This window comes from Amphiura filiformis, unplaced genomic scaffold (assembly GCF_039555335.1).
Source record: "Amphiura filiformis unplaced genomic scaffold, Afil_fr2py scaffold_138, whole genome shotgun sequence".
In the NCBI taxonomy this organism is placed as follows: Eukaryota; Metazoa; Echinodermata; class Ophiuroidea; order Amphilepidida; family Amphiuridae; genus Amphiura; species Amphiura filiformis.
The window spans coordinates 16219-27676 of NW_027305602.1; the positions used below are offsets into that span (position 1 = coordinate 16219).

The following is an 11458-nucleotide window of genomic DNA, read 5'->3' on the forward strand; positions in this document are numbered from 1 at the left end:
CTGTATTATTCACAGTTATTATAGTTGAACTAGTGTTCCGATTTGCAGTATTTTAAAAAAAAACCGTTATGATTACCTGTCATCTTTCTGATATCTAAATAGGTTTGGGATGAAACGTGTGTAGATGGGGTTAAGAAGTGTACGTCTTCATACCTTGGTCTTAAGTAAGACGTCAGGTATCAAGTTAAGATCCATGTTTATGAAATCCTCCATGAATACGCCATGGAATACGTATCATGTTATGACGCTCACCCTTATCTTTGTAATAGTCCCTACTAGGAAATTACCTTTGTATTCGATATTCTCTTTAAAAAGAGTTTTATTAATAATATAACAGGAAATTGAGTAAATAAATGGCATGCCTATGTTCATATACTGTAGAATATCTCAAAAAACCAATGTTAAAATCACGGGGCTTCACCAGTCCCCTACACGCCCCTACACATCATCGAGGTTAGACGGGTAAAGTGGTTGGTCAGTTTATTCTAAAATGTAAGCAAAGTATAACCAACAACTTCAAGCATTAACTGAATGAAATGTATTGAAAGAATCAATTACTGTAGTAAAGAACTGGGTTATTAAGAAGACAATTTAGTACCTGTGATTTAGGTGCGTACAGCTCCGTCATCATCTTTATCATCTGAACTTGAAGTTGCAGGATACGGGGACTCCTTGGTGCTGTGTTCCGTTCTCTCCGTGGTGTAGCCAGAGGCCCCAGATGGGCTATCCGCTTGTGTCTATAACAGAGCAAAATGAGAATTAAAAGTACAGGTGGGGTGTGTTTGCAATTGGAGAGACCACTTAAAGCCATATTATAACATTTCTTTAAAAATAGATTAGTATTTATTTTCCATAAAATGTTAGCTTTTACTGTCAGATATGCCCCCATTTAATTTTGAGCCGAACAAGTTAGGTAAAGCCAAGAAAATTGGAATTTACTACTAGCGCCCATGCATGTTACTCTACGATTGTAATACAGTACGATCCTCTGGCGTGCGTGTATGTCCCGCACGCCGTGTACGTAGTACTGTGTTATGAACAACACATACGCGTTCGACTAATATTTCTATCGTAATAATAAAACGACGGTTCCGGCGGTTTATTCAAAATCACGGATTTTGACAAAACTACAGCACCTTAAGTATTGATTTTTGTAGAGAATCTTTGTTTACTAAAGTACATTACAATCGTGTAAAAACCTGAATTTAAAATTGTTTGAGGGCGTTCTTCTCAGCAAATGTTATAATATGGCTTTAAGGGATCTGGAATGAGCGTTTTTAGCGTTTCGACAGTATTTTTGTGGGACACGAGAGCGTATCAGACATATCAAATTGTATTCTGAATACGGAGAATGCCTTTCTGATATCAAATAATTTTTATTTTTTAAAATTCACGATATAATACAAATTTTATGACAAATTATTAAAATTTGATATTTTTCACATTTTTGATATATAACAGCCCTCGAAGTAGATTTTATAAATCTAATGATATATTCTTATAGTGTATGTAGCTGGGAGGAAAAAGCCGACGATCAATTGAAAATTTTGACCTTTCATATTGAAGATATGGATTTTTTCCCAAAAAGACCTAATTTTTTGTGTGTTTTGGGAAAAAAATCCATATCTTCAATACGAAAGGTCAAAATTTTCAATTGATCGTCGGCTTTTTATCCCACCTACATACACTTTAAGTATAAATCATCAGATTTATAAAGTTTACTTCGAGTACTGTTAAATATCAAAAATATCGATTTTAATGATTTGCCATAAAATGTGTATTACATTGCGAATTTCAAAAATCAAAATTATTTGATATCAGAAGGACATTCTTCGTATTCAGAATGCAATTCGATATGTCTGATGTGCTCTAATGTCCCACAATAAATACTGTCCAAACGTTCATACCCCATACCCCATCCCTTAATGATGTTTATTTTTCATTGTTCTATTGTCCCGAGGTGTACATTTGTTTATTGTATTTTTGCCACCCTTGGTTTACTCTTAGCTTACTTTGATTCCACTGGCAACATTTTCGAACTCTTTCAATGCATTAGTCAGCTGAAGGTGTTTGGTTTCCCCCTGCAGTGCATCAATGAGGGCATTGGGCCAGGCTTCCTCTTTGCAATGAAGCAAACATTCTAACAGTGTCTCGACATTTTCCATTCTTTGGTGGTCGCTGGATTCTTCAATCTTTGTGCGCACGTATGACGGTATGAATGTCAGACGCGGTGCCAACATTTTAGGATCCATGTCCGCTTCTAGCTTTGTCCTCTGGCGCTTCAGTACAACCCTCCATCTCAATATGTTTTCAGACACGCCTAGTGTTTAAAAAGAATGTTTTATGCTTTATTTATTATAAGTATTATGAAAGAAAGAAAAAAAGAAAGAAAGAAAGAAAGAAAGAAAGAAAGAAAGAAAGAAAGAAAGAAAGAAAGAAAGAAAGAAAGAAAGAAAGAAAGAAAGAAAGAAAGAAAGAAAGAAAGAAAGAAAGAAAGAAAGAAAGAAAGAAAGAAAGAAAGAAAGAAAGAAAGAGACAAGACATGTGGTCCTGCGACCACGAACACACTAGTTCTTTGTTGTCGACCGGAATTGACCCCTTAATGACATTTGACCCTATAGATACGGACTAATGTTAATGAATGTGTGGAAATTGGCGTCACTCACCTAAGCTGTTCGTGAAGATGCATTTTAAAGGTATTTTGTTCTGGACCCGAAGTGACCCCTTAATGAATTTTGACTCCAAATAAAAAAAATCACATATACAGTGGGTAACAACATTTCTTTTGTGAACATACCGTCACTGTGGCATGTTTTTGTTGGCTAATGAAAATGAAGGTATTTGGTTTTAGACAAGAAATAACCCCTTAATGACCTTTGACCCCAAATCTGTGAACGCCCCATATACTTTGTAACATAACGCTACAGAAGTAATAATTGAACTGTCATGTTATGGACATACTAAACCACAAGTTTCTAATTGTCGTAATTTGCTCGCATATGGCTACAAAATGGAATATACATTTGGAAATGAATTTGGAGAATACCTTCTGTTAATAAAATACTATGCTGAGCCACCAGCCTGGCTGACTCACGCTCCGGTAATTTCAGATGATTGAGGTCAGTAATACATCAAAGAATGTCTTCCTATTCATGAAAACAAATAGATAATCAGCTTATCGGATTAAAAGCTTAGAGGGAAGGTATTGCTGCTCAACGAGTGTTTGTAATTAACAGAAGGTTTTCTCCAACTTCATTTCCTAATGAACGCAAAACTTGCCACTGTTAAGTACTCACCTGGACAAGTATTGGCCCATTTGTCCAGCAAAATCTCCTTAGCTTCGATCAATTTGCATGCTTCCAAAGCCTCGATGATTGCTTCTCTCGTAGCACCCTCTCCATTAGTGTGCCGCCAGAAACGTAACACGTTAATTGACTGGAGTTGAAAGTCCTTTGTATCTGCTTTCCGGACAGCATTCTCAATATCTGGCCCTTTTAGGCCAAGTTCCACAAAGATATGATTTAGATCATCCCATCCAAGTTCAGCTTTGCGTGCTACATCAGAAAGGTCAGTTTCAGATATACCTAGATAAAGAAAAATAATATAGTATACATAATTAAACATAAAGTCGGTGAGACCTTGATTGATCCCATTTATCTGTAAGAGGACACGATATTTCGTGCCCCTAACTGTCCCCCGACGACCCTGGTTTTTCTTTGTTCCATTATGGCACTTTTAAGGTGTTTTTCATACCTTTACAAAAACATCCACATCTTCTTTTCCTTGTTCCGCTGTTCCACTGTGGCGGCCGTGGCCACATTCTTTTTTTTCTCTGTTCCGCTGTGGCGACCGCGGCCATATTCGTTTTTACTCAGTTCGGCTGTGGCACCCTTCAAGGTGTTTTGTCTTTAATGTAGCGCACATGTAAGAAAAAACACCTTGGAGGGTGCCTCAGCGGAACAGAGAAAAAACGACGAATGTGGCCGCGGCCGCCACAGCGAAACAGCGGAGCAAGGAAAAGAAGATATGGATGTTTTTGTAAAGATGGAAGTACATGTGTACTGTTTTCAAAATTTCAGTCAAATTTGGAAACAAGTCAATTTGTTTATCATGTTTGCCTGCTGGTTTCTAAATCAAAGAAGATATTCTAAAATTTGTATAAAAAGTCGTGTTATATTATAACCATGACAACGATGGTGTTTTTCAAACAGTCATTGTTTTACCTTGGTTTCTCTCCGTGTCACCAGAAGCCGGGCTATCCACTTCTGTCTGTAACAGATCAAAAGGAACTTGTTCAAATCAGAATCTACTGGTGGAGTATGTTGGCCACAACATGATTACATTATTGCTTTAATTTGCAGCTATACATATGCAGCAGAAAGACCATTATGATATTATATTTAACACTGTTTTTATAGTATTGTTCCCGGGGGTATTGTTGTTCTAAATTTTGCATTTGTTTGCTTATGTTTATTTTTAACCTTTTGTCGCCTTTAGTTTGGCGTCAGCTTACTTTGTTTGCTCTGACAACGTTTTGGAACTCTTCTTTCAGTACTTTAGCCAGATGAAGATGTTTTGTTTCATCCCGCAGCGCATCAATGAATACATTGGGCCAGGTTTCGTCTTCGCAGTGAAGCAACAATTGTAACAGTCGTTTGACTTTCTGTGTTCTTTGGTCGCTGGATTCTTCTATCTCTGTGCACATATCAGGTGCTAGGAATTGCAGACGTGATGCCAACATTCTAGGATCCATGTGGGCTTTCAACACTTTCCATTGGCGCTTCAGAACCATCCTCCATCTCGTGATGTTTTCAGACACGCCTAATGAAATGAGGAGTTCAGTTCAATGCAAGTCTTAATTCACAATGTAATATAAACAATTTATGTTGATAATACGAGAATACGATGCATATGAAACGTAAGCCCATCACATAATAAACAAATAATGAAATAAGCCAGAAATAAAGCAACACCCGACATGGATTAAACAAGCTTGATTATAGCAAAGGCTTGTATCATCGAAGCTTTAAGTATCGTTGTGATAATGCTCATGACCAAATATAACTATTTCATCAGAGCTATATAAAATGCTGACAATAATACGACTGATTCATGTAGCCACTCACCTGGTGTAAATACGTCATCACTGTAACCACTTTTTGAATGCTGCACAAAATAAAATTCAATTATCCCGTTATTGATACTGATGGTTAACTCGAAAACTAGTTAAAATGGAGATGCCCAATATTTATTGGTATAACTTATGTAGTTCCATTTCGCATTCTATTGGTCAGTGTATGGCGACTAAGCAATAATGTGTTTTTTAACTGTACCTTATCATGTACGAGCTGATAAGAAGGTAACTATCAATGACTTTGTCTGTAATACGATATATCGTAATATAGAATACTTTACATTTATTCATACCTTTGCTTCAAATGTCTGTATCACCTCCTTTACGGCTATCAAGGCATCCTCATTGGCTACAAGACTCAGCTGACTCAGCAATGTTTGCAGCATTCCGATTGTCATCTTCCTGTTGTTCTTTGTACACCAGGTCTTTATGATATTGTTGGTGGGGGATTCCTTGTTGGTTATGCTTTCATCTGCAATGCGATCCACTACATGCGCTGCGATCCCTAGAGCCTTGCCGACCGATCTGTAGTCTTCTTTCCATTCTTCGTTGATCACGTCTAGTCGTTCAAAACATCTTCTAACTATACCAATTGGAAGCCACTCATATCGACATTCTGAGCCAAGTTCTTGTAAGAACATCTTGTCGTAGCCTGGAAACAGGATATTGGTTACATCCTCTTGTTTTGCATATCGATCCAAGAGGCCATTGTTCCTTTCTGCTTGTATAAGATCGTTCCTAGTATAGGTCAAGACATCGTCAAGATTCTTGCTTGTCTTCAGCGAGTCTTGGCTGATGAAGTTTACACTAAAGCTAGTACCTGGAGATTTCTCAGTGATTTCTGATTGGATAAGATCAACAGCTTTCTCTAGATTGGTGTTACAGGCCTCGATGTTATCTTTGTTAGGACACATGGCAGCGATATTGATGGCGCGCCTAGTCTTCGTCATTTGAACCAGAACCTCTACAAAACCACTTTTAAATATCACAGCCGAGCGTGATACCCTCGGGTATTTGTTTTCATCGAGAATTTTCTTCTGTACAGAAGGGAAAACGTTTGGGTTAAATATGTCTATATCAGCTACGCATTCTATGCTTTGTCCTCTCACATGGGTGTTTTGCGCCTCCCAAACAATCTCTGGTGCGTCATTTGGAAGTTTTCCTGGCCATAGGTACATGTTGTCCTTCGTCTCGTGAACGAGATCCATGTGGTTTAAAAGTTGAAGGAGTTGCGATGTATCCATTTTGTCCGTGAAGAAAGCGCACAACTCTTCCAGGGAGTAGTATGTCTTGTTTGGAAGAATTGGGAACTGTCCTGCAAATTCTTCTCCTGCAAACGCAGCTCCGATTACATTTGTTGTAAACCATCGCGTATTAAGGATAACCTGATCTTCCTTTTCATCGAATTTGGCCCAATAAACCTGAAAATACAGAAATTACTCAACTAGATGTGGTCCTGCGACCACGAAGACAATCGTTCGTTGTTGTCGACCGGTTGTGATCCCCATAACCCTTAATGACATTTAACCCCAAATCTGTTAACATCTTATAGACATTGGCTAATGTCAATGCATACGTGCAATTGGCGTCACTCAGCTATGTTTTTTGTGGCAGAAGCTGCAATTTGAAGGTATTTCGTCTCAGACCAGAAGTGACCCCTTAATAACCTTTGACCCCAAATAAAAAGAATACCACATATACACTAGGTAACAAGTTGAATTGTTGTTACTAACAACAATTCATGTGTGAACATAAACGGCTCTCTGCTATGTTTTTCCTGGTTAGTAAAAAATGTTGACGGCATTTGGGTTTAGACCGGAAGTGACCCCTTATTAACCGCTGACCCCAAATAAAAAATGTCACATATACACTGGGTAACAACAATCACGGCTCTCTGCTATGTTTTTCTTGGCTAGTAAAATGGTTGCAGTTATTTGGTTTTGGACCGGAAGTTACCCCTTAATGACCTTTGACCCCAAGTTTCTGAACACCCTATAGGCACTGGCTAACGTCAATTCATATTATTTCCATCAAAATCACACACACATAATAACACCAACAACTTTTTTTTGAAAAACAAAAAAAGATAGAGGATGTACAACTAAAAGCAAAATCCTGAAAAAACGTTGCACCACCCGACAATTAAATTTAACACTCACAGACAAACAAGACATGACAATTGCGATGGCCGAAAAAACACAAAACACATTATAGATATCATAAGAAAAGATCATTTCAATATATTCATTCATTTCATCATTCATTTCATTTGGCTACGAAGCAGGCGACTACAAATTTTTTCCACGTATTACGATTTGAAGTGAAAGCAGTAATGGCATCTGGTAGTAAAAGTTGTCGTAGTTCTCCAACAGTTTTTGCACGTAAGACAAGTAGGATGTTCGTTGCCTTCCAGATCTTCTTTTACCATGCAAAGCATATCTTCTATAGAGTTCATCTTCCTGCATCCTCAGGATATGTTCCAGGAATCGTAGTTGTCGTGACTTGACAGAGTTGATAAGAGGCTCAGTGTTGGTGATTATATAGATCCTTTCATTTCTGACATTATCAGTGCGCTTGATGTTCAGTATTATTCTGTAACATGATGTACCAAATGCGTTGATATTATTTTCTATGTCAGTAGATATCACCCACGACTCACAGCCATAAAGCAATAATGTAACACAAGTGGTGTGAAAAGCTTGATTTTTGTTGCAATGGAGATTGTGGGACTTCTCCATAGATACTCCAATTTCCAAAATGCATACCATGCAAGTACTGTGCCTTTCGTCGGGAGAGGTCACTGGTACTATAGAGCCGATCATGGAACAATGATATTTAAAATCGGTGACATACTTGATGGGTTCTTCGTATACTTGGAGTGGTGACTGTGGATTGCAGTTCAAGGTCATGTACTCGGTTTTAGGAACACTGATGATTAGACCCAGGCTTTCTGCTGCAGCCGCTGTTCTGGTCAGCCGTGCTTGTGCCCGTGGAATGGAAGATTCAAGCAAGGCAATATCGTTAGCAAAATTCAAATCATTCCAAACCTTGGCGTTATTTTTTTTCAACATCACTGTCAGTCCCCTCGGTAGCCATCAGGTAGTCGATGAGAACAATGAATAGGAATGGAGCTAGAACACACCCGTGCAAAACCCGAGTAGGTTTATCCTTCGTGTAAGAGGACACGAAATTTCGTGCCCCTACATGTGTTTATTTTTTGTCGGTGGCACCATGTGACAGTTGTTTATTTTTAGTCGTTGTTTCTCTTTAGTCATAATAATTTAGACGCCGAGTCCTTATTTTGCTTGTTACACCCTGTATATTATATGGGTTACCCTGTATAATGACTCCCATTGTATCGTTTCTGAAATCGTCTGAGTATATGCTCTCAGAATATATATACTTGTGTTGGGTTCTAATGTAAACTTTTGAAGTTATAGTACCAAACCTGTAAAAGCATGTGATTTGTTTGAAAAATTCACATGCGACGCAACTGGTGCCCAACATAAAAAAACATGACCATAGGGTAAGAAAAAACACATAACGCCACGCCATTAGCGTTGCAATGGAAGTCAAATGGGGAACGTGTCGCCCTAGATGAATTTAGCGCCCCTGATGGATTGTAAGCCCCTTCCGAGAGGCGGAATTCTGAATTTTCTAGACCACGCACCATGGGCGTCAATCCCGGGGGACAGGTTCCATGTCCACTTCACATATTTTGGACGGGGAACACAATATCAAATGGCCTCCCCACAGGACCGTCGCCACTGGGTGCGGCACCCTCTGTCGATCCCTAGAAAAGGGGGAAAAAGGGAGAAAGAAAGGGGGAGAGAAGGGGAAGAGAGAGGGGGAGGGGAGAGAGTGGGGATAAAAACTATATTCAGTTCGTAATATAGGCCATATTGAGCCTGTATATGGGGCCTACAATGATGTTGGCTAATGGCCAGGCGTGTTTAGGTGATGTGAACGATCGACAAAATATAATGTGCGCATCCCATCACCCTTCCGCACCGCGGCCTTCGTCAGCACCAATGGAAATTGCCATGGGCATCTAGGCGTAGATCCCAGTGGGGATGGGGAATAAATCCCCAATATATTGGGGGATATAGGGGGATGGTCCATACAAGCACCGCCATGTTGACACCTGTAGGTGGGTTTCTGACCAAATTACCTTATATTTGGTCATATAAACATAAAAGTACAATTTATTCCACTTTTGCACCATAATCCATCAGTTTAGCTTCTAATATGGTAAATTTTTCTCGAGCTTCGAGCGCATTTGTACCATAATATGATTTTGTCACTAGAAAGATCTCGATTCACTGTACTTCAAGAAATATTTTCCAAATCCACCCCTTCCCCAGTTAAAAAGAAATCTACGCCACTGGCCATAGGGCAGGGTGGCAAGTGATGCACTAAATGGCTTCAATTTGGAACTTCGTTTGAAACTTCAATTTAAAAACTTCTGGGGGGGGGAGGACATCACTCCGCAGACAACCAACCCCCTGTTAATGAATAAACAAGTGAAAAATGATGGCCCAAATAGCATCGATTCGGACATTTATTTGGCAAAATTGTCCAACCTCTTTGGGAAGAATATCCCCTTAGACACCCCCCTGCTTATGGATAACCACTAAAAAATGATGCACCAAATTGCTTCAATTTGGACCTTCATTTAGCAAAATTTTCCAACTTCGGAGGTCAGACCCCCCTGCGCATGTTTAAACAAGTAAAAATGATGCACCAGATGGCTTCAATTAGGACCTTCATTTGGCAAAATTGTCCAACTTCGGGGGGGGGGGGGGATCCCCCTCAGACACGACCCTGCTTTAATATGTATAAACAACTTAAAACTGATACACCAAATGGCTTCAATCGATTAATAATAATAATGATACACAGATTTAGAGAGCGCTTTTTAAATGAAAAAACAAAGCGCTATGGATGCAGTTGGAAAGTTTGAACAAGGCACAAGCTGCATCACCCGGGATGGCAGGATTAAAGGTGATCATCAGCTGGACATCATCAGCATAGAGGTGATATTGGAGGCTGTGATTATGAATAATGTTCCCAATGGCACGAGTGTAATAGGTGAACAATATCGGGCCAATGACCGATCCCTGGGGGACACCATAATTAAGTGACAATGCATTAGTGTACTGTAGCATTGTATCGTACATGCGAGAGAGAAATGCTTACATTGAATATTAACAAGTTCGCGGGTTGAACTGATAGAATGAAAAGAAACACAAAATAAAATAGTTCATGCATGAAATTGTATTGTTGCGGAATGAATCTAACAGTTGACCAAGATCTGATGACTTCAAATCTATCATGAATTATGTTTCAGCATAAAATAAAACAAACAAAGAAAGATAGAACGCCCCAATCCTATTGACCTGTTTTTTTGCTTAACTGGTATGTATTTTTTACATAATTCAAGGTTGTGTGAAAAATACCTATTTGTTATAGGGTTCATATGCTACATAAATGTTATGTATTTTTTACATAATTTGTGTAAAATATTACATAACAATTATGTTGTAAAATAGCTGAGGTAAAACAATCTACATAAAAGTTATGTAAATATTTTACCTGTGAGTGTACTACATTTACTTTTTATGTCGAAGGTAGGTCAAACTATACTTTTTCTGAATCCTTGCAATGAGAGGAATAATCTGGTGTGCTTGTTAGCCAGATTTAAGCAACTTTAAAATTTGACCACTGTGTTGACCTTTAACCTTGAATATGGCCGGAGTGCCGGGAATTATTAATGTGTTGTAGGACCATAAAAGGAAGTTAAAAAAGTTGGTTTGACAGAGTCTTGGGGATGCACATTAAACCTTGGTATATACACTGGTATTGGTATACATCTTGGTATATATACTGGACTATTATAATAGTGCCGTATATAGTAAATACGACACTATGTGATGCACTTTTTTCTACTTTTTGTACCATTTTTGTTTACTATACGCCAATTTAATTATTTAATTACTTAGTTAATTACTAGTTAATTACTTAATTTTCAGCTTTGGAACTTGGCGTAATTGAAGAGAAGATTTAAAACCTATATAACAAAAATGGCAAAAATGAACAAAAAATTACGATACGTCACTATGTGATGAACCTGACGATATGTTATACATGTATAATACGAGATAGTATTCTGTTTCAATTATATGATTGAACGGGTTGCACAGCAATTTCATCATTACAATGTTTACAATGCCAAAATCTACTATTAATATGTTCACGAAATTCTTCAGTAGTCACATCACTACAATAGTTTATATGAACATTTTTCTTTGTTATTTTCTTTGT

At 38.3% G+C, this 11458-nt stretch overlaps 1 protein-coding gene across 1 annotated transcript; it reads right to left on the reverse strand.

The window, feature by feature from the left end:
* Positions 1 to 605: 605 nt before the first annotated feature.
* Positions 606 to 6378, reverse strand: LOC140145113 (uncharacterized). Its single transcript, XM_072166892.1, has 7 exons — positions 5428 to 6378; positions 5127 to 5166; positions 4514 to 4821; positions 4224 to 4269; positions 3297 to 3584; positions 2013 to 2320; positions 606 to 737 (listed from the first exon to the last, which is right to left on the reverse strand). Exons 1-7 carry the CDS (start codon positions 6376 to 6378, stop codon positions 606 to 608), a joined length of 2073 nt encoding a protein of 690 aa, XP_072022993.1.
* Positions 6379 to 11458: the final 5080 nt, after the last annotated feature.